The 23,059-nt window shown below is 46.6% G+C and overlaps 1 protein-coding gene across 6 annotated transcripts in view; it reads left to right on the top strand.

Moving 5' to 3' along the window:
* NRP2 (neuropilin 2) overlaps positions 1-23,059 on the top strand; it is a 114,636-nt gene that overhangs the window by 6,418 nt on the left and 85,159 nt on the right. For all 6 annotated transcript variants that reach the window (XM_082657740.1, XM_082657738.1, XM_082657739.1 and 3 more), the window contains exon 2: positions 7,869-8,046. In XM_082657740.1, coding sequence (XP_082513866.1) covers positions 7,869-8,046 — 178 coding nt within the window. The remainder of the gene's footprint in view (positions 1-7,868; positions 8,047-23,059) is intronic.

Genomic DNA, 23,059 nt, shown 5'->3' with positions numbered 1-23,059 from the left:
TTAATCTCTCTGTACTTAAGTGTCTTCATCTGTAAAATGTATTTGATGATAATAGCTGATTTCTAGGGCTGTTGGGCTATGTCAGATTACATAGAGTACTGTTTAGTACATGTTAAGCTGTCTAGGCAGAAGTCATTTAATCTTCAAAACAGCTTCAGTGGGGTTAACAGTATCTGGTGATCATAGAAAGATAGAAAGGACACTAACACCCATGTGGTAAGTTGATGTTACTTTTATGAGTTTTTTTAAAAAATAAATAGATAATTTACGCATTCTCAGCTCTTACCCCACTAAACCTTTGTCTGGTTTCATAAGCGTCAGATGATCTCTCGGCACACTGTTCTTCAGAGACGGATGTTCTCTGCTGGATTCTCATCTTAGATTTATGTCTGTTCTTTGCATTTTTTTTTCTCACCTGGGTTTTCTACTTTCAGTGTTCTCACCTCTACTGATTTTTTAAATCTCTCTCTTTCCCTTCCCTCCTCTTCCATTCTTCATCCCTGAAAGGGTGCTCAGCAGGGAGTGCTGCGTGGAAGGGGCTCCCTGAATGTGTAATAACTTCTACTCTGGCATTAAGGCCCCTCACCAGCTGAACTCAAAAAAGTCGTCATAAAGACAAAATAGCTTTTACCCAGCAAGATTCTTGATAATCCCATTTCCCTCTGGGTCTTCATAAAGGAGTCATGATCTAATCCAGAAAGAAAAGGGAGGAGGCTGGGAATAACAAAAGGAAGGCGTGCAGTGGGTAGGGCTACTGGCCAGCTGAATGCACACAGCCAGTGATACCCTGCTCACCGCCTCTCGAGATCCCGTGATAGCCAGGGATCCGGGTTCTGGCCAATCTTTCAGCGAAGAAGATAAAGGGAATTGCAAATTACTGGACCAAGCGACGATAATAATTGTTTTGATAAAGGGGAAAAATAAAACAGATGTGCCTAAAAGGCATATTGGGGGCCAGGGAGGGGAAGGGAGCCGGGGAGGGATGGGTAGAGAACTAAACTGACACCCAGCAAGAGTCTAGTGATGAAGCAGTAGTTTGAATCTTCTTGGCACTACTGAAAACAAATATCTAGAGCTTGCCTTTGGGAGGGTAGGGGATGGAGTGAGGGGGCAAGAAAACCCTCAGATAAATTAATTTTACCATTATTCGAATTAAAATGTAATCGCTTTTGAACTTCATCATTATTATCTGAGGTTATTGTGTCCTATGAGATATAGTTCACACTAGCTCTACCCTGATCTGTGACTAGGTATTATCCCAGACAAGTCCTCTAAACTCTCGGTTCACCAATAAAAAAACATTTGCATTTACTAGGAGCTGTGGGTTGGGAAGGAAGGGTAGTAGCTGGATAAGCAGAACAATTTGTGACGAGGCTTTCTTAGAATTTGTGATACCTACGGATACTTTTGGTGTTACGCCAGTCAGTTATTAATTCATCAAGCCTCATTGCGTCTGACTTTTGGGAAAGACTCTGGATTTGATGCTGTGTGGTTTGCCAAAGATGAACAGGTGGTCCAGCAGCATGGATAAGGCTCTCTCACACCTTAGAAGATGCTAAAGAGCTTCAGCCTCAGAGGTTGGGAAAGGTCACTCGTGGTGTGGGGAGATCAGGGAGGGCAGAGGTGCCGTGGGAGCCTGGATTGAGAGGATAGACGATTTAGAGCTGGGAAAGGCATACCAGGGGAAGGGGAACTGGGAGCAGAGAAGGGAACACTTCTTGTCTGGGGAATACGCAGAAACTGCAGTTTAGACGGTGTGGAGGCAAATAATTGCAAATCAGGTTGGATATAGTAGCTTGTGCCAAATGCAAGGCCCAAATTGCTGGGCCAGGGGGGTTGGATTTCATTTACTAACCAATGGGGAGCCATGAAAGTTTCAACAGAAGCCTTTAGTTAATCAAAATACATGAAAAAAATTATATTACCTTTTGGAGAGGCCCTAAAATTATTCTGCTTCTATTTCCTTCCCCAAATGTCTGTTGAAAGGGTCAGGAATTGTAATCCCAGATCTCTCATGATTGGCATCAAAATTGCATTTGCAGTGAGGGCTGGGAAAGAGTGGACATAAATATAAACTAATGATATTATATTGGCTGCCCTATTGGAATTGTGTTTGCTTATGATATAAGATGACAAATAACGAGGTTACCACAGGTGGCATGATTTGAGGTCAGGGAAGGTAATCACCTCAAACTACATTTTAACGATTAAATGAAGGTTCATTTTTCGCATCCAGACTGAGGGGAAGAGACTTCCCAAAGGCCCTATTTCCAGACCCAACTTCCAGTTCTCTCCTTGGTGAATTCATCGGAGGTGTTTCAGAAGAGGAAGTTTGCCTCATTCCCCACTTCTTTTTCCATGCTCATCTGCTGGCTTTCTGTCCCCCTCTCTGATTCCCTCCATCCTGCCCTCCCAGACGCTTCTTTTATTCAGATTTTGAACCTTATCATTGCAGAAGTTCATAGGGATTTGCATTTGCTGCGCCTTCAGGAGTGGATCGCTCACTGCCACCCAGCCCCATAAATTGAATAGATTGCATCCCTTCCCAGTTGCCTTAGGAAGTGGTCAAACAGCCGCATTCCTGGGCTGATGGATTGGCTCATTTCTTCCCAGCTTAAGCCAAGATACAGATTTTATGAGACTGTCTTGTGACAGGCTGAAGTCGCTTTGAATAAAACAAAATCCAGCCTCAGCCCACAGAAATCACTCTTTAAAAGCAGCTTATCCAAGGTTAGTGAGCAAAATTTGGTTCAAACCCTGAGCACAGGACTTAGATGATTTGAGTGAGAGATTGGAAGAAACTCTTTTTTTCTGTCTTTCTTTTCATGCATCACTGTTGTTGAGATGCTCACACACAGAACTGTGTATCCCTAATATTTATAAATATACAGCCACAGCCTCAGTTAAGAAAAGAAACCCAGGTCCGTAGAGCTAATGTGATTGAAAGAGACATTTGAACTCTCCATAATGCAGGACAGATACTTTCATCTGAAGAACCCTGGAGTTTTGTTTCAGGCTTACTAAGCAAATGAAACAGAAATTAACACCTTGCATAAATATCTTATTGTCTAGGAAGGTAGAGAATCTTTTAAATTTCGGGTTCATCTATGGGTTACAGGATTTTTGCCCCCTCCTCATTATACAGGCTTTGAACTTTAGAACTGCAGCTGACCTTTAGAACTACTCCCCTCAGTTTATAGATGAGAAGACAAAGGCTCAGAGTTGTTTACTAACTTACCCAAGGTCACACAGCTTGCCAGTGGGGAGACCATACTTGAATAGCAAGGCTTCTTATTAGTTAAGTGGCAAGACTTCTCTTTTGAAATCATAGAAAGAGCTGCTTCTTTTCCTTGCTACCAATAATTAAATAAAAACAATGCTGTGGAAATAGGAACAGGATGGGATTGTGTTGTGAACAAAGGATAAATTATAAAGTAAATAAAGCGTATTATTTTGGGGGGAAATGAGACTGCTTTTCTCCACCAAGTGCCCTCAGGTATATATATGAAATTGATGTCTTCTCATCCTTCTACTCTTTCTCTTTTCTGTGGCATTTTAAAGTAACAAGGAAACTGAGATTTAGTGGGTTTCAAACCCAGTTCCAGGAAGTCCTGATGTTCTTACAGAGAAGCCCCATCAGAGAGGAGGGGAGGGACTTCATGGCGGGGATACTGCACTGATTCTGGTCACCCTCCGTCCCCACACCCAAGAAGAGCTCCACTTTTAGCTGCTTTGCCCATTGGAGTTCTGGATAGAGTTCTGATCAAGGAAAACACAAACACTTCTAAAAATAACTTTGAAAACTACACACTTAATTCAATCCTCTCAATGAATTACAGTTTAGGAAGCTGAGACACAGGAAGGTCACAGGGAGTTGAGAGTCCACGTGCTGCATCCCCTCTTCTTGCTAATGTCAGCCCCCCTCCCCTCCTAGTAATCTGGTCCCCTTACCCCAGACCCACCTTTGACATCACCTGACTCTCCAGTCCCCTATCCAGCCAGCCTAAGTTTCCTGTTTTTGCCAAGGACTTTTACTTTCAGTTCAGCTAAAATGAGTGATCTGATTCTTCTCCTGTGGGACAGCCCACAGCCTGTTGCCTGGTGTCACCTGGTGTCTCTGGCCATGACGAAGTAAGCCATTGTAATCTGTTTATTTTCAAGTCCTGGCCATCCAGTGTTTCTTTAAAACAACTCCAGCTGAATTTACTTAGGAGGCAGACCAGATTTTTAAAGAAGATCTGTTACTCCTTCTTAATAACTACTTCCCAAATATCATATATTACGAAGGAACCAGTGCTTCCTCTTAAATTGGGTTCTATGGGAGGGTGAGTTCTTTCTGAAACTGGCCTTAGAATTGTAAGTGGATGGGTCCTGAATCCCTTTACCTGATCCCGGGCCAGGTTACCCCTAGGCAGCATCAGATGGTGCGTAGCTCACCAGCAAACAAGGGCATGTGAGAAATACAAACAAAAAAAGAGAAAGATAGGAAGGTCAGAAATAATCTGACCTTTTATATGTCAAATTAAAACACCTAAGTAGTCATTATGGGGGAAAAATCAAACCTTTGTGACTTTAGAACTTAGCATCCCCTTGATTTCAAATTATGTCTAGAGGTGTCACTTGAATCCTTTCATCCCTGGGCCTCTTTATCTGACCTGACCTGGCCCATCCCTTACGTTTCCTTCCCAGATGTAGGAGAAAACCCACTCTGAACCGTCCAGGCCTGGGTTTGCCTACTTCTGTTTGGGAAGTGAATTTGCCCCAGGTGAAAGGCTTTCACAAAATAGAGAAAGAAGTCAGTCGCTTGTCCACTTGCCAAACAGGCTCAGTAGCTAAAAATTCAACAGGGTCAGCTTCCCTTCTGTACGTGGAGATTGGCCTAAAGGCGTTTGCCCTTGAGTTCAGCCCCCTTTTGGCTGGGCTGGACTCCTCTGAAACACGATAGAGAGCACTTAGGCTGTTCCTTTTGGAACGCCACAGAGACCTCCCAAGCCCTGGATGGTGTAGCTCTTCAGAAAAAAGTCTAGCTCATTTCTATTGGGAGCATGTTTGTATTTCAGAAATGGAAGGGTTCCCAAACCTGGAAATGAAAGATCAGTGATTAAGAGGAAGTGTAGAAGGATCAAGCGTGTTTTCCTTACAATTTTTACTGATGAGAGATTTCAAGAATTCAGTTCTCTCCAAGCAAAATAGAGACAGAAATTCTAGTATTTATCTTGGTGGATATATGTCTGTGCAAATGATGTGTGATATTTTATGAGAGGGTGTGAAAGTGTGTACAGGACTAAAGTGTGAATTTCTAATATGTATACGTACCGGATATATGCTCGATATCTATGTTTGTGTGTGTTTCTGAGTGTGAGTGCCATCCAAACACGAGTGAGTTTATAAATGTTTGGATATTGAAAAGGTTAACAACACGCAAGCAAAGCAGATGTTTTAATGAGTTCTTAAATATTTTAATAAGTGCCTTGATTTTCTTCAGATAAAGAAAGAGCAGGAAAAAAGAAAGGGGTTACTCCTTTTTCCTTTGGCTAAGTGAGTTTTAACAGCCGAAAATGCAGACTGTCCGCTATGGGATATATATAGTTTAATTTTTTTTTAAGTGAGGAAATGATGACTCCTGGTGTGGGTGAGAAATGAAACCTTCCTATGAGGAAGTTTCCTGTCTTTATTGCTGATTATGTGTGCCTGGTCTAATGACTAAACGCTTAAACTTGGGGGGGTGGGGTGGAGGGGGCAGGGAACTGAGGGAGAGAAGTTCTTTCAAGAGTAATTGGAGGGAAGCAGGGAAGGGATAAAGAAGGAGGGAAGGAGTTTGGATGACTTGGTTACAAGAGGAGCTCAGCTCAGATTCCATCTGCTGAGTTCCAAGGTGAAAAATATGGTTTGGGGTGAGTTGGTGGCAAGGCTGCAGTTTTCAGCAAAACAGCTGGCAGAGGAGCTGTACCCAGCAGAAAGTTTCCTCTCCCGTTAGCTTGGTCCGAGCAGCTGGTGATGGGGAGGGGTGATCCCCACACCTCCACCTTTTCAGAGGGCCACCACTCTCAGCCCTATTTCGCGCCCACGAACCAGGAGCAACGGGCCACAGTTTGACTTGCTGGAAGTCGTTGGGTGCCCAGCATGGCGGAGTGGTGTGGACACCTGGAAAGACTGCGGGACTAGCCGCAGAGGAACGGGCGGCACCCGGCTCAACTGCTGGCCTCATCTCTGTCTGGGCGGGGAGGCTGGGCCCATTGTCCTCCTGGACTGGGGAGGGTGCGGGGTCATTAGTTAGAGGATGATGTGGTCTCTGCAAACCAGAGGAAATGGCCTGCTTTTGTTTTCCACCCAGTAGGAAATGGAACCTGAATCCATTAGATTCTGGGCAGTTCAACGCGGCACAGTTTGAGCTCTTAGAGGCGTGATGCCTAAAAGGCTACTTGTGTGGATTTGTGTGTCCCAACCATCACTGCGCAGTGTGCCCATCTTTTATGCGTTTAAAGCCTGTCAGGCTGGTAATCTAAAGCAGAGGTCTGGACGACAGTAATGCCAACAGACACGGGGAATAGGAGAGTGCACCTGTAGAGTTAAAAAATGCATGACCCTTTCCCTCAAAGAGCGAGCACAGGAGAAAGCCCCGTCCTGTGGGGTAGCTGCTGAGCCCGAATGCATAATTCACGGACCCCGTGCTGCTCCATGCAGATGGCGATATTAAATCGTGATTGATGCTAAGAGAGGCACACATCTTAGGAAGTTCTCCTAGAGGCTTCTGAATATTTCCAGGTCTCTTGTGCCTTCCCATCTTCTGTTCTACCGTGGTATTGAGCCAAACCCCTCCATTTCCCAGGAACCCCTCCTGGGGATGACAGAGCTTCACTCCCAAATATGAGATGCTTCAAATGTCATCACCCACCTCTTCTGCCTTTGAAGATCGCCCCCTTCCCTCCTGGCCCACATGAAGCTGTTTACCTCCAGCTGGGCACTGCTGAGGGGGAGGGGAGCAGCTACTCCCCTGCAGCCTCCTTTCCAAGGCTGGTCACCACTGGACAAAGCAGCAGCACACTCTGGTGGTGGTGACCAGGCAGGAGGGACAGCGGCAAAAAGCTTGCAGAAAACACAGGCGTCCACTCAACACAAAGCACTTTTGTCAAAACTCTGAGGTCAGAGCCAGTGGATTCTCTAATGCAGATTTTTCCACTCAGTGTATAATGAAATAATAAATCAAATTTGTGGTGTATTTGGAATTAAGTGTTTGGGGGCTTTTGCTTTTTCTTTCTTAAAAAAAAAAAAAAAAAGCTGAAATCACCCTCCAGGGTCTGTTCTGGCCCAAAACTGAAAATGCTTCCTCCGCATCACATATAATTGTTACCAGGCTCACTTGTGGGTCGGCACCACAAAACCACTATTGTCAGTTCCCGGAGTCTTTACTTCTGGCTCCCTGGACTGGGCTGGGGAACACCAAATAACATGAAGGATTTATGAGATAAAGATAGAGATGCGAGGTTTGAACGAGGAGAAGAAGATGGGCCAAGCAGGGGAGACAGGAACAGGCAGGGAGGCACGTTAAGTTTTCAGCTTTGTTGTTTTTTTAAAAATCTCAGACCATGTAATTGGGAATATTTATGAGCATTTTCTGGAATATTTTCGTTTGGCAAGAGTGTGTGTGCGTGCGCGCGCGTGTGTGTGGTTGGGTGAGTGGGGGTAGGATGAGCTGAAATAATCTCTTCCACTGAATGAGTAAGTAGGTTAGTCTTCTGGACTGCCATAAAAGGTCTGTAAAACTGTTTTAATCAGCCACTGGTAGAGAGGAGAAACAAGGAAAGGAAAAAAAAAAAACAGACTGTAACATATTTGAAGTTCTTTGCTTCGTGTGTCTTCTCTTCCAGACCAACCCTGTGGAGGTCGTTTGAATTCCAAAGACGCTGGCTATATCACCTCCCCGGGGTACCCCCAGGATTATCCATCCCACCAGAACTGTGAGTGGATTGTTTATGCCCCCGAACCCAACCAGAAGATTGTCCTCAACTTCAACCCTCACTTCGAAATCGAGAAGCACGACTGCAAGTAAGCACCATCCTGTGCCATGTACATCCACGAGACACACACCCCCCACCCGCTCCCCAGGCGTCTGCCATACCTGCCGCCTCGTGGCAGCTGCCCTGGCCCTAGGACCTGCTGAACAGTGGTGATCCTGGCCCCAGAGGGAAACCTCAAGAGATTTCTTTCTTTCAGTGGAAATAAAAGCCTAGTTGATCCCATAGTATGGAGGAAAGCGCCTTCCTGAGTGAAGAGTGTAAAGAATACACCCTAAATTCAAAGGCTGGCAGTGGAGGAGAATTCCACGTAGGGGCGGGGGGGGTGGTGGAATACACAACGCCAGCTCTTGACTTTAAGATTGACTTTCCCCTTGGAGATCTCCCCATTTCCACTGCCTCTCCCACATGTAGGAACCCCAGCAGCTTCCTTCAATAAAACAGTAGCCAGATTCCCCAAGTGGAGACTTCCTGTGTATCCAGCCGTGGAGGATCAGGCTGTTATTTTAGGAAGCAGCGGCAGGTTTCCTTATAGAGAGAGAGCTAAACAGCTGAGTCTATACCGGTAGGTCTAGATTCGCATTGATTCTTGGTATCGTGCTGTACAGGTTAGAGTCTCAAAGCAGGTGCTATGGATTTATTTAACAAACACTCTTCTAATTGCTTTGTAAATATCAATCCATTCAGTTCTCACAATGGCCCTGGGAAGTTGGTGCCTCCATGTTGCAGATGAGAAAACCAAAGCCCAGAGAAGTTAAGTCACCCGAGGTGACTCAGCTGGGCTCACAACATTGGCCCTGCCATCTTGGAAATGTGTGGCTTAGGAGAGACCAAGCAGACGTTTAGACACCTGTGAGTGCTTTAGAAACGCCATGTTGGGACTTCCCTGGTAGTCCAGTGGCTAAGACTCTGCGCTCCCAATTCAGGGAACCCGTGTTCCATCCTGGTCAGGGAACTAGATCCCACAGGCCACAACTAAGAGTTTACATGCCGCCACGAAGACCCAGCACGGCCAAATAAATAAATAAATAATTTTTTTTAGAAGAAAAAAGAAACACCATGTTAACACCAAGGTCCCTATAAGTTAAGGTGAGGGAGGAAGCAGCATTGCAATGTCAAGAGTGTGAATGCCCTTTGTACTGTCTAGTGGGCTCCATCGTAAAGTCTTTCCTCGCTGAAACCAAAGTGAGAGTTTTCTATACAGGATAGAATGCGCCAACGATCGTGTCCTGCTCCAGACGAGTGCCTAGAACATGCCCCTGCTCTGATGGGTGTTCAGTGGCCCCTTATGATGAATAAATAGTCTGAGCATTCCTTGTGAGCAAAGCATTGTGAAGGCTGAAAAATTAATAAAGGGATGAGCTAGCAGGAGACGTACAAGGGAGCAGGTCTAGGTCTGGGCCTGGCTACCTTGTGGAGGAGAACAAGGCTCCTCTTTAACCAGAGTTCGATCGGGAGGCACAGTGAATCGATGTCATTGTTATCCTCCTAGGACTCCTTTGCACCTTCATAATGGTTTGTTCCTAACAAGAGGTAGTCTTTGTTGAAAACCGAAGGGTTTCCCGGGTGGACGCCTCATGTGACAAACAGTCATAAGACGGAGTTATAATCCCAGATCCACTCTTGGCTCCGTGGATGACATAGGGTAACTCATCAGTTCCTCTTTGTCTCAGTGAAATGCACAGCCTGTGTATATGTGCACAGCGCCTCAAGGCTGCCAATTCCCTGCCAGTGAACTTGACCAAAAATTTCTGTTAGAAGAGCTTCTTTATAAGGTATAAGGCTTCTGGTGCCTCTGGCTGGGTTACAGAAGGTTGGCACAGACTGAAGCGTGATGTACTGAGAGCTTGGGTCTGAGCTCAGAGAACTTTGACTAATCACCTGTCTCAACAGAGGGCCAAAATCTGTTATGCTTATGCCAGCAAATCTCCCAGGAAAATTGCTGAGAGGTCATCTCATGTATATTCATAGTGGCAGAGAGAGAAGGCATGGCTTTGGGAAGGGAAAACTTAGGAACTGGTGAGCATGACTTAAAACATGTTGGAAGCACACAAGGCCAGGGAAGCATGTTCCTGCCCAGTTTGGGGCTGTGGCGTACCCCTTGCCCTCAGGACTCAGCCCCAGGGATGGAGCGAGCGCAAGGTCTCTGAAGCCACTGGGAACAGAGGAACCAAGACGTTGCCTCTGGCTGGAGTTGGAGTAGGGGAAGCAGGTAAGTTACAAGGTTATGCTGAAGCTTCTGGTGCTTACCGTCAGTACCAAGAAGCTTCCTGTTTTTCTCCCCACTCCCCCAATTCCATGCTTCCAGCGTGAACTGAAAAGTTCAGGGAGGTCAGAAAAAGATCTTTCTGGAGTCTCCTTGCCCCAGTGCCAAAGTGTCAGCAAGACGCTGTTGGGGTCACGCCTCTGCTACTTAACCTCATCCTTAGTTCTCTTAGCCTCCCCCATTTCTCCTCCACTCCCCATTTCTCTCTCATCCTCATTAATTTCTCTACTTAGAAAGACACATCCGGTTCTCTCCATCTCTCACCCTGCAAGGTATTTTTAACAGTCTTCACTGCCACCTGCATTCAGGGTTAAATGGGTTCCTCCTCCCCCACTGCCTTGTTTCACTTTCTTGTGAAGGGGACAGTCCTGAAGATTCTGTCCTGTTTCTCTTCTCTCCCGCTCTCATTTTCCTTCCAAGGGAGCTCCCGGGTTGGAAAGCACTTACTATCAGAGGAAATTAGCATCCTTTCTCTTTTCATTTCGGTGCGTGTTTCCAATTGGGTTTGGCTCTCAAGGCCCGCAGGGTAGACACGTACCAAGAGAAAACGGCCCAAAGGACCTTCCGAGGAGAGCATGCAGCAGCAACATTCCCTGCAAAACGAAATATGAGTAAGAACGTCAGGGAAAAAAAAAACAACCAGCCCCGCTGTGCAAAAAGGGCAGTGGTCAGCATGCCTGCCCTTTTCTGTTTTCCCCTCTTCTTCCTTTGTGCAGGATTAACTGCAAAGATGGCCCCATGACCTGGGCATGGGCCCTGCTATGAGAGGATTAGCCTGGCTGGTGGCCCCTAAGCCTTTGGCGGCTTGTCCCTCGAAATCCACATCCTAAAGGTGGAGCCCGTGGGTGAATAAACCCCAGACAGACAGACCTTTTCCCCTAACCGTCGCTTGCTAATTTTGTTCCATTTAAGTCTGCCGTCTGCTTGGAAACTTTCACTCACCAGCCCCGGTTTTGCCTGAGTCAGTACAGTCCAAGGCCACCATCTGCAGTGAGCTCCCAACTCCTCCCTCTGGCCGTCCGCAGGAATCCAAGCCCCAGCACCCACCGGCTGCTCTGAGGCCTAGTCACCGACTGCAGGCAGAAACCAGAAACCCCTGTGGACAAAAGGGCAGGACTCAGGGCCATCTGAGCAAACAGGGAGAAGCCACTTCATTCCCCGCGGTGGGCAGGAGGACCGTGCTACTGCCTTTCACTTGAGTCATCAGACAAGTGCCTGAACCTTAGGGCTTTAGAAGCACATGCATGCAAACCTGAGTATTCTTTTTTCCCTTTCTGAGATCTAAAGTATATGTATTCTTGAAAACACCCACCTGTGTAGGATACACAGCTTATTCACGAGCCCTCGCACAAGCCTAGCATCCCAGCCCATCCCGGAGGCCCAAAGAAAACCAGAATCAAGAGTCTAGGTCCTTTTAAGAACTGGTTATTTCCAGATGGATATCTTGAAAAACATGCTTCAGAAAGTGCGAAAACCACTAGGAAGACTTGACAGAACATTTCTTAGGCTGAAAAACCCACACAGAGACCTATACTGATAATTTGATGTGTACGTTCAGCACAACGAATCTCATTTACCATGCCTCATTGAAATTTCCAGATTCTCAAACATACTCCTCTAAAGTTGCAAAAGTTCCTCTTTAGAAAGACTTCTGATTAAGAACATTCTAAGTCATGTGCCGTGCTTCCTTGTCTTCTTCAACAAAATTAATGCTAAGGTGAGTCAACTCTTCCTCGACGATTCAGGCTTCTAATTCTAAACTTGACAGAGGCTGGGTAATTTCATGTTTGGGTCAGATAGATCTAGATATGAGTTTCTGTTGACATTTTAAACTTCCCAGGCCTCAGTGTCGTCATCTGCAAACCTTTGACAATGGTAACTGCTTTGCAAGATTTCAGTCTCTTGTTTACGTAGATACACAATAAATTCGCAACTGGGTTAGCGTCTTTGTACGTCGGGGGAATGTGTGACTTTTTTCTATCGATACTCTTGCTGTCATCTTCTGTTATGAGTATACCCCTCTGACCTCTTTTTACCCTTTTATTGTGGGTATGGATTTTGCTTCAGGAGGTTTCGGTGTCTGTTGGGAAGTGTTTAGTCCTGGGGTCTAAGCTATTGTCCCAGGCCAGTGCAGTCCCAGGGCCAGCATGTCTGGTTTGCTTTAGTCAGCCACGCTCATAGCAGAGTGCGTACTAGGGTGGTCTCCCGGGGACAGAGTGTGAGAGCATCAGTGCGTGGAGTCCTCGGCATTAGTTGAGCTGCTCACCATCTTTTCTTCTGAAACTATCCCCCCACCCCGCCCCACCCACATTCTGAATATTTGAGGTTTGGGGGGATATTGGGCCTCTAGCTAAGTGTGCTGGATAAACAAAGTGCCCTTGTGTTTATTTACGGCCAGAGGAGCTCTCTAAATCTTAGAAGATGCGTGTGCTTCTCCCAAAGTAGGGGATGCTGTCTTAGGAAGGGGGCACTTTCCCGGGTTGATAAGTTGACTACGGGCAACAGAGGGAACATACCAGACCTCAGTAATCTGGCCCTTCCCCAGCGGGCCAGCGAAGATTCCCTGTGCTCAATAAACGTCCTCCACATACAACCACATACAACCTTACTACATCTGCAGGAGACCCTGTGAGGGCCAGGGGTCAGACTCTCCTCCCTCGCCCCTCCAGTGCCCCACGGCACGCTCCCCTCCATTCCCCCTTGGAGTCCTTGATTCCTCCAGCTCTCTTTCAGGGCCCCCTACTCGGAACTCCCCAAGCGTTGCCTATTGCCCTGATTCGCTTGCTGTTTGTTCGTGCGTGGTCATCCTGTGTTCTGAGCACGTAAGTTCTCTAAGGGCACGGGCCACGTGTGTCTCACCTCTACCCTCTAAGGTGCCTAGTCCTAGAGGGGGCTGAGCAGGGGCATGCAGATGATTGTGTCAGTGAGATTTTTACATCTGGGTTGCCAGGATGTAAGTCAGCATGGCATGATCCCGCATTGGAAGGTCAACAGAGGTGTCTTCCCTAGTCGTCCATCTTGTGATGTGACATAATGACAGCAGGAAGGTAAGACACGGGATCACAGAAGTTACTAAGCTCTCTGTGACTTGGTCTTTCATCGGCAAAGTGGCAATAGACCTTTCATTCGTTCCTAGTTATTAAACATCTGCTGTGTGCCAAGCATGATGATAGCCTTGGGAATTCAGTGATGAGTAAGTAAATTGTACTCTTTTTTTTTTTTTTTTTTAAATTGTACTCTTTGACCCTATGAAATTTAGAGTTTGGAAGGAGGAAGCAAGTAAAAAAATACGTGGTTACTGATGATAAAGTTGCCACATGTGAGCCTGACACTGCCAAGTGCTTTACATACATCATCTCATTAGATCCTTGCAACAAACCGTGAAATGGAAAGTGGTTGCTACTCTTCCCATTTTACAAATGAAGAACCTTGGGCTCAAAGAAGGTAAGCAACTGGCCCAAGTTTGCACTCTTGAAGGTGGCAGAGAATGGGACGAAGTGAGAGAGTGGCATGGACATATATAAACTACCAAATGTAAAACAGATAGCTAGTGGGAAGCAGCCTCATAGCACAGGGAGATCAGCTCGGTGCTTTGTGACCACCTAAAGGGGTGGGATAGGGAGGGTGGAGGGAGATGCAAGAGGGAGGAGATATGGGGATATATGTATATGTATAGCTGATTCACTCTGTTATAAAGCAGAAACTAACACACCATTGTAAAGCAATTATACTCCAATAAAGATGTTAAAAAAAAAAAGTGCAGAGAAGGGATTTGAAACCAGAACACACTACTTTGCAACCTGAGCTCTTTACTCTCATGCTCTATTGCCTCCGCCAACACCATGCATTCTGACCGGGGACGTGATATGAGCCCTGGGATCTACCCTTGGCTGAGGAGATCAGGGAAGGCTCCCTGGAGGAGGCAATGCCTGCACTGATCCTGAAGAAGTTAGCCAGGCAAAGGGGATGGCGGTAGCGCTGGTGGCCCAGGCAGAGAGCATCATGTCAAAGGCAAGAAGGGGAGAGACTTTGATGTCTTCAGGAACCACAGTAATGTAGGGCCATCCTAGTGGCTTGTTGATACAAACCCCCTTCTCAGTGAAGAGATGACTGGGCAATGCTATTTAATTTTATTGCCTGGCCAGACAACTTCCAGCATCTCAGCGAGGGGCTGTGGTCAGGAAGCAGGAAAGAGTGAGATGATGGGGACTCTCTGCTGTCCCGCTCTCCCTGGTCAGAGAGTTTCTGCAGTTTCATACCCTATATCCAGGGACCATCCCCCCCTGCAATTTAATGCCTAAAAGTGGGGTATGGCCTGGGAAAGTCCGGGTAACACTCTGCATTAAGCTCCGCTCGTCAGTTTACTCCTACGCAAGACTCCCTGTGTACACACGTCTCTTTCCTACGAATAGAGGGCAGGAGGGCACAATGCCCAATTAGACGCGTGGCTTCAGCTGGTCTCTGGAACTCAGAGCAGAGTGAGAGTTCTCTGTGGTTCAAGAGGGTGTCTTGCACTCGGGAGAGATCCTAGGTTGATTACTCATGACATTGTTACAGATTTACTGCCCGCTTAGCCACAGAAATATTCTGATTCCCCCAAGGAACCAATGAGCAGCAATACTTTTCTGTATCACAGCAACCCTGCTAATGACAGAAACAGATCCCCTCCAGGTACGCGGTGCAATAAACGGGAACAGCCCTGCCGCCTCGAGCTCAGCTGGCAGCCAACCCCACACTCACCAGCCTTGACCAGGGACTCCACCCAGCAGCTTAGCTCGCTGAAGAAGTGGGGGAAAACACCGCAGATTGTTCTCCGCCTACCAAGGTTAAAGAGCAGTTGGGACAACGGTTATTTTGGGCAGTTTGTTTTTAAATATGCTGTGTTGCAATCGCAACTCTCCAAATGCAAGCTTCACTGTGGATGTCCTTCCTAACAATGCATTTTTATCTTCTCATTGAGAAAATGACTTGAGGTTTTCTAGTACACAATCCCACTTGTTCTGGCTCTCAAGCCTGGCACCTTCTCTGAACCCAGAGGTCCCAGAAGCCCAGCATCTCACCCCATGTAGCTCCATGTAATTCTCCCATCTAATTACACCGGGTGAGAGTCTGTCTTAAGAAATTCATTGGGAGCTCTGGGTGTGGAGGGGTAAACAGGAGAAGGAAATAGATGAAGTAGAGAAATTAGATTTTTCTAAAAAGGGATTTGTGTGTTTTCCGGTAGTCATGAGTCGTTTAGAAAAAAAAAAGTATTCTCTTTGTTTTGTCCTTTTTAGTGGCGGGGCAGTTGAAACCTTTGGATCAAGAGAAACTCAACAGAATATTTAATTCCATTCTACTTTTGCCTGGATAAATCATCCCAGAAAAAAAAAAAAATTAGCTGCCCTTGTCTTTCCTTCTAGAAAAGAGCTTCCATAATCGTCCTTCATTATGAGACCTGCGCCTCACACCTCATCTCAGCTGATTGCAGAGTAGATGGTTGTATTTAATTTACATAATCAAAACTTTTTTTCCTAGAAGGAAAATCCGTGAAAAATGTTAGCTGGTTCAAAGTAAAACTTGAAAAAGAAGAAGAAAGAAGAAGTGTGAGTTGGGCTTAAGTTTAGGAGGGCAGCAAAAAACTCCACGTTATAAAGGAAAATTCGCATGATTTTTTATGCTTTTTCCCTGGCTTTGTAGCCAAGCATCTTGGCAGTCTCTATAAATGTTTCTGCTCTGCCCCATTAGGGGCTCCATCGTATGTTTGTAGGTGGTATGGAGGGATTGTCAGTTGGACAATAATAGCAAATATTTATTCAGCTACTGACAGGTGTCAGGTGCTACTACACCAAGAACTTTCCATGTGTTACTCTCATAACAATGCTTTGGGGCTGGTACTGCTGTTATTCCCATTTAACAGATGGGGACACTGAGGCCCAGAGAAATCACACAGATAATAATGGTAGGGCTGGGATTTGAAGCCTGCTGCCCAAAGCTGCCTTCGTATACCTGTGTCCTTGTGCCTAGAGCTGTCATCTGCTGTCCCAAGGCTTAGGTATTTGGGGCCTCTCTGATTTCCTTAGATATACTTGACAAGTCTTTTCTTTTCCTTTTCTCTTTCTTCCTTTTCTTTACCTCTTCCTGCCACGTGGTCACCTCCGGGTGCCGACAGGGCAGTCAAGGAGGGAGAGAGAGCTTTCTGTGTCTTTAAATGTGAGCTGGAGGCCTTCCTCTCAGTCAGTTGTCTCTTTCTGCCTCTCTGTCATCCACCTCCGCCCCTGTCCCGCACAGCCCCCCTCGCCGTCTTCTTCAAATTCCCTGTCATTCCCCCATCACCTCACTCTCCGTCTGGAATCCGAAGATGTGAGGGCTAGTAATAGAGTGTCAGCGGAAGTAATTGATTCCTCACACAGAGAGAATTCTCCTGCCTTTAGTGTCAGTGGAGCTGCACCGGAGTCGTGGAGGGTGAGTGAAGCCTGTAAACAGCCCACGGCTGAGCTGTCAGGGTGAAGCCAGACACACTGGGGAGTGAGTGAGAGGGAAAACGGTGGAACAAATCATTGTTTCGTTGGAAAGGAAAGGAGTCAATAATACTTCAGCCCAGGAACTGGTAGTTTGAAAGAGATGGTTGAGACCGAGGAGCAGAGGGAATCCATGCGGCGGGTTTTAACGGGAGGATTTTTCTTGGTCTCAAGGCAGGAGGTTTTGTTCCCGCCCCATACCCCCTCCACCCCGTTATCATCATTATTATCATTAAAATAATTACCGTAACAATTACAGTTGATGAGACCTCGGGTTTATAGAGCACCTTTCATCTAAATGTTCAAAGTGATTTATCCCTGTGTCATCCCTTTGAGAGCAGTAGGAGGGTAAGAAAGTATCGTTATTGTTTTGGTCTTATCTGCTGGGAAACTGAGGTCCAAGCAGATACAGGATTTAGTCCCAGCCCCCGGGCAGGCCGCTGGGTTAAACGTCGGGGTACTGACTCCTCTTCTGGGGTGGGTAGGGGGTCGGTCTCTACTGCCCTACTGCCCGCAAGGGCTCTTCTCCTTGTGCAGCCCCCAGAGCTCTTCCCTGGCGCTGATGCTGCCTCCCCACGCTGTGAGGACCCTGCCGGCCACCGCAAGGAGGTGGCCTTCGCGCCAGCCAACGGCTCTGCACGCAGAGCAAAGGGCGCGCTCTGGCTGTGGGATAAATAGAAGTGCTTTAAGGTCTGACTCACACCGTTCCCATCCCGTGAGGAGACTTCCTGCAATCTGGTTCGCTTTCCTGCAGGAGCTGGTTCCTTTCTAGGCATCTTTCTTTCTGGTCTGACTGAGCCTTCAGCCAAGAGCATCCAACATTCTGCACCTTCACAGCTTCTACTCCACCCCACCAAACGGCAGCTGCTTCTTTCGGAACAGAGGGGCGTTTCCATGGTGGGGAGAGGCGAGCGCTTTCATGCGTCCTGCGTGGACAGGCCTGCTTTTGCTCTGACAGCCCCGGGGCCTTCAGAACACAGCCATCAGCGAAAGCTTACCAAGCGGCCGTTTGGAGAGGTGGAAGCAGTCCCAGCTGTCTGGCCCGCGAGCACTGGCCTCAGTCTCCACCCTGGCGTGGCAGCAGCCCCTTCCTGCTTGGATGTTAGTGCAGACCCATCATTTCCACACCACCGTGCTTTTTGCATTTGCACAGTAGTGACAAGTTTGCCCCTGGAGCCGGGGCGAACCTCTGAGCTCTGTAACCTGAAGCTCAGGGTGAATGAAATGCAAGGACAGGGCCCGTCGCACCTGCCACCTACTCCCCAAGCTGTCCCCTGCTTGCATTTCCGCATGGCACGTTTTTCAGACAAGTTTTGTACTTTCTGACTTTTGTTATGGAGGCTGGATGCCAGCAAAGGGGGATAGAAAAACGACTGGGAGCCTTGATCCCAGGAAAACACATAGAAGACTTTTTCGATGCTGTGATTGATTCCCTAGGCTCCCATTTTTCAGACAGATGGAGAGGTTATGATTCACTCCCACAATCAGACCCTCTGGGAGCCAGGGTTGGTGAGCACCTGTCCCAGAGGGAACTGTTCACCTGGCCAAGTTCAGGGACGCTGCCGGCACACCAGGCCGAGGAATGGTGTACTCTGATTTCCCCTCAGTGGCTTACCCATCAGCCCTGAGAGGCACAGAGGCATGGTCCCTGTAGCCATTTATGAGACGAGGCAAACTGAGGCATGTTCGATTGACCCAGGCCAGCTTAGAACAATTCAGCAAGTCTCTGGCCCTGCTGCAGTTCACCTTCCCATCTGAGCACCAGCCTAGTGGTGAAGGGACACAAATTGTGGGCTACTCTTATCTGCTTTCTACCCTATATTGTTACAGAATGCTAGCATGGGGTCCTCTGAGCTGACTGCAGAGGGTGAGGATTTTATAGATGCACAGAGCAGACAGAAAGAAACACTCAACAGTCCTGCTGAAAACAGCCTGCCCAAAAGCCTTAAACTTCACGTTAGCACCGGTTGCTTCGAAAATCCTTCCTTGCATAAGCAAATACGTCCCATCCAAGCCTGTCTGCAGGAGCAGAGGAGGTCTGTGGCCACAGGACCTGAGGAACGTGCTTGCTGGGGAGCCGGTCAGTGGAGGGAGTGGTGTTTGGCCAGAGGGTCAGGGAGAAGTGACGCCGGCCTTGCTGTGTGCCCTTGATTCTCTGAAAGTTCACCTACAGTGAGACTTATCAGACGCGGTGTCTGGAGCGGCCTCCTTCCTTACATTGCGAGGCGTTCTTGGCAGCCTGCTCTGCAGGAACAGTGAGACCGGCGGGCCCTCTCCATCATCCCAGGGCTTCTGCGGAAAAACCACCAGCAATTATAAATAGATGTTGTTTGTAGTTTCCATTTTCTTGCCTTCAAGGTTTTTTGGAATAACTCCTTCAGTTTGTTTTGGGTTGTTCTCTTTGCATACTTCCTTTGCTGGGTGGTCAGATTTCCTCACTTCTAAAGAGCCCTGGTGACCCTGGCTGTGAGGGGATTGCTAATAAGCTCAAAATATCAGAGATTCGGGATGGGAAGAAATAAAGGAAGCAAATGAAAGTGCTAACAGCTGCTATTAAAAAGGCACTCGGCACCACGCAAATACACAGACCGATGCGGTGTGTGAGTCCTTGGAGTTAGAGAGCAAATAATGGTAATAAGTTAGGTAAGACATAATAATGATATGGAGTCAGACAACACAACAAATGATGATAGCAGCAGCAGCAATAACAACTGACATTTATTTATTGAGCATTTACTATGTGCCTGGCCCCGTGCTGAGCTGTTGACATGCATTAACTCACCAAATCTAGGGAGGTTGAGTGCCTAGCTCTTCAAGACCCAGCAAATGGGAGTGGAGGTGGTTTTGAACCCAGCCTGGCTGGCTGGTTCCATAGCCTGGGTTCGGAAACATGAGACTGAAACGAATTCTCAAAAACTCAAGTGATGAAGCACTGTTGATGGGTTTGTACAGGAGGAGGATTTTTCGAAACCACCCTCTATAGCACTGAGGTTGGGGAACACTGAGACTGTCTGTAAATTTATTACTTTTCATTTCATCTTCACCTGTTCAGTTTCCAAAGCATCGTGTGTATGTAACTCTTCTCTCCCCCAAGTCTGCCATCCTATTTTGTAGAACCCAGGTAAGAATCAAAATGGCCAGTGCCTTGCAGGCACTCTCTAAGGCACCCAGTGCTGTGCTGGGCCTGTATATACCTTCACGAACCTTTCAACAATCCCACAAGGTGGGGCGTATTATTTCCATTTTATAGATGAAGAAACTGAGGCTCAGAGAAGATCAATGCCTTGCCTGAAATCATACCACTAGCATGTGCCAGGAACCAGCTGGGTCTGTCCACAAAACCCATGCACTGCATTTCCCAGAGTACGCACAGCCCTGTAGACAGATATGTTTCTGTGCAATTAAAAAAAATTTTTTTTTGGTCCCAGACCCCTTCCCTAGGAAAATGTGTGTACACACAAACACACAAAATTTCTGCGTAGGATTGTAGGGGTTCCCCAACCTACTGAGACTCATCTGTGGACCCTACTGGAAATCCATGGGCTGAAAAATATCTGCTCTAGATGATACTATAAGAGCGTATAAACACACAGGATACTGTTTTCTCACCCAATGGACCATATGTTCGCCTATGGGTATATATGTACTTATAAAAATACTTCAGTTACAAAAATTAATATGTTATCCCATCTGAACACTTACAAGCTGGATTTCTACTGGATGAGTCTTGAAACCGTGAATTCCAAATCGGTTCACTGCATCTATGGGTGATTTGTCTATTAAATTTGGCGAGTCCTACAGGCTTTGTTTAAACAAAACAGCTAGATAAAACGAGTGAGATTCTGTTAAGTCTCTAACTGAGACGGAGAGGTGTCTTTGCACCTGGCACCTTCTAATGTTACAGTGTTCTGGCAATCTGGCATTCCCACTGCTCTCCAATCTTCATGCAACAACGAGGCCAGAGGACAGAGGCGAGGTCCGTGTGCCCTGGAGTGAAACCGCCTGGGCAAAGCCTGCCTCTGGCCTTTCCTTGTCTTGTGACTTTGGGCAGGTCGCTTAATCTCCCTGAGCCTCAGCCTCTACATCTGCAAATGGATGGTAATCATATCAGGGCCTGGTGTGTATTAAGTGAGGATTGAATGAAATACTGTCTACATGGAGTGAGGATCTAGCCCACTGTGAATGCTCAGTAAATGGGAGCTCTTCTCATTGATATACCAGCTTCTTATAAAAGTGGTACCAGTGAAAGGGAAAAATTCAAGGCTATAAAAATGGCTTCTTAAAAAACCCGACCTGACAGCTAGCTGATTTCTCCATAAGAGCTGGATGTCCCTACTAAGCTGGAGACCAGGCGACCTGGCTTTGGGCCTGAATGGACCAGAAACTTCGGCATCATGCAGACCTACCTCACAGCCTCTTAGGCTCTCAGGCAGCTTCTTTGTTGAGAAAGTTGTGCATGACAGTGTTGTCTTTTCCTCCTGTTGTCCCTGCAGGTTTTAATGCAAGGATTAATAAGACAGTGTTTGTAGATGTCTTTGAGATTCCTGTAAGAAAGGCACTCCAGGAGGTGGTAAATTCTCTGGCCTGGATAATCTACTCATGAAATATGGAACTTTGAAAGTGTGAGAAAAATCTCAAATCACTTTGACAGCATTTTAATTATAGTTGATTTGTTTGCCGCTAATAGAGAAAACGCTGTCAGCACGATTTGAGATATTTCTTCCACTCAGAATGTTATATTTCATGTTTTCAAGTCACAAGGCAACATTTTGGTTTCCAGATACAACCAGAATAGCTGAGTGAGTGTGTTGGTGCCCAAATGCAGAGTGTAAAACGGACCGAACCCCTCAAAAGCAGAGTTCGTTCTTCTTAACATGTAACGTCAACCTCAGGTCCCTCAATCATTTATTCACTCCACAAAAAGTTAGTGAGCCCTCCTATGTGCTGGGCACCGTGCAAGTATTATAAATTCATCCGTGAAAAGGTGAGGTTCTTACCCTCGTGGTGCTTATTGTCTAGTGAAGGACACAGATTCTAAACAAAGAAAGTATATTGACAAAACCTTACAGATTATGGTAACAGCCAGAAAGGCAATGAGACGGTGGTGAGGTAGAAAATAAGGGCATGCCCGATGAAATGAGGTAACTAGGGCAGGCTTCTCAGAGGAGGTGACATTCGCACTCAGAAGAATGAGAAGTTACCAGACAGAGCAAAGGCTAACAAAGAGTATTGCAGGCAGAGGGAAGAGAAAGTGCAAAGCCCAGGGGCTGGAAAGAACTTGCCATGCCCAGAACGTGATGGCTTAAACATTCATGATGCAAATAGCATGAGAGGAGGCATTGCCTGGTTGGCAAAGTTTACGGCTTCAGGACTTGGTTGCAGAGGTGCTTAGATGTGTAGACAAATCCCATAGAATGGGCACAGCGTTCTTCCTTGGAGCAGCTAAGTACTCTGCCTACGATATAGAAATCCCCTCACAAGCAGTTCTATGTGACATCCGTAAAGGTAGACTCTGGATGGGGCTAGACATTATCCAGCCCTGGGAGAAGAGGCCTCCACGTGGTAAATCTTCCAGCACAGCCTCGGTTGGCTGACCCAGCCTTTGGTGGCCTGCTGGGCAGCATCAAGTGTGGATAGAGTTATGGAAAGTAGAAAGCTTCTTTTCATGTCTGTCTAGTGATGAGAAGAAGAGATGAGACTGTTGCTTTTTCATATCTCTCCTGTGGACTCTTATAATTAATTCCACCATCAAGATTCCCACGCCCAAAATGTGGATTTGGGGAGAGAAATTAAGACTTTGAAGTCAAGAAAGAAAGTACAGAAAGCATTCATTAGACAAATGCTCAACATACAGGTGTCGGAATCTGTGAAAAGTAAAAAGGTACTTGGGGAACCATTTTAGAGAGAAAAAAAGAACTGGAGTAGAGATGGCTACTTCAGCTTAGGAAAGTAAATAAATAAAATAAGAAAAGGTAGTGTTAAAGCTTTGAAAGGAATTTTTTCATCTGAGGGAGATTAGGAACAATGAAATGCAAACACAATAGTTAATATGTCTGTTAGCTGGTTTCTGTCTCCTTCCAGAAGATGAATAAGACGAATGGCTTTTCAGGTTATCCTGCATGACTATCGTTGGGGTGAGCTCTGAGTTTGCAGCCCAGATTCCTTTACCAAACAAATGCTGGTTATTAGATGCTAGATGCAAAGTCAGATCTATTCCAAGGCCACAAAGTTCCTAAGTCTCCGCTAGGTCTTCACAAATGAACCTGACAACACTGAAA

The sequence above is a fragment of the Grampus griseus genome (genome assembly GCF_964374135.1).
Source record: "Grampus griseus genome assembly, chromosome: 7".
In the NCBI taxonomy this organism is placed as follows: domain Eukaryota; kingdom Metazoa; phylum Chordata; class Mammalia; order Artiodactyla; family Delphinidae; genus Grampus; species Grampus griseus.
Note: the sequence above shows the minus strand (reverse complement) of the source record. Positions and strands in the feature narration are given on the sequence as shown.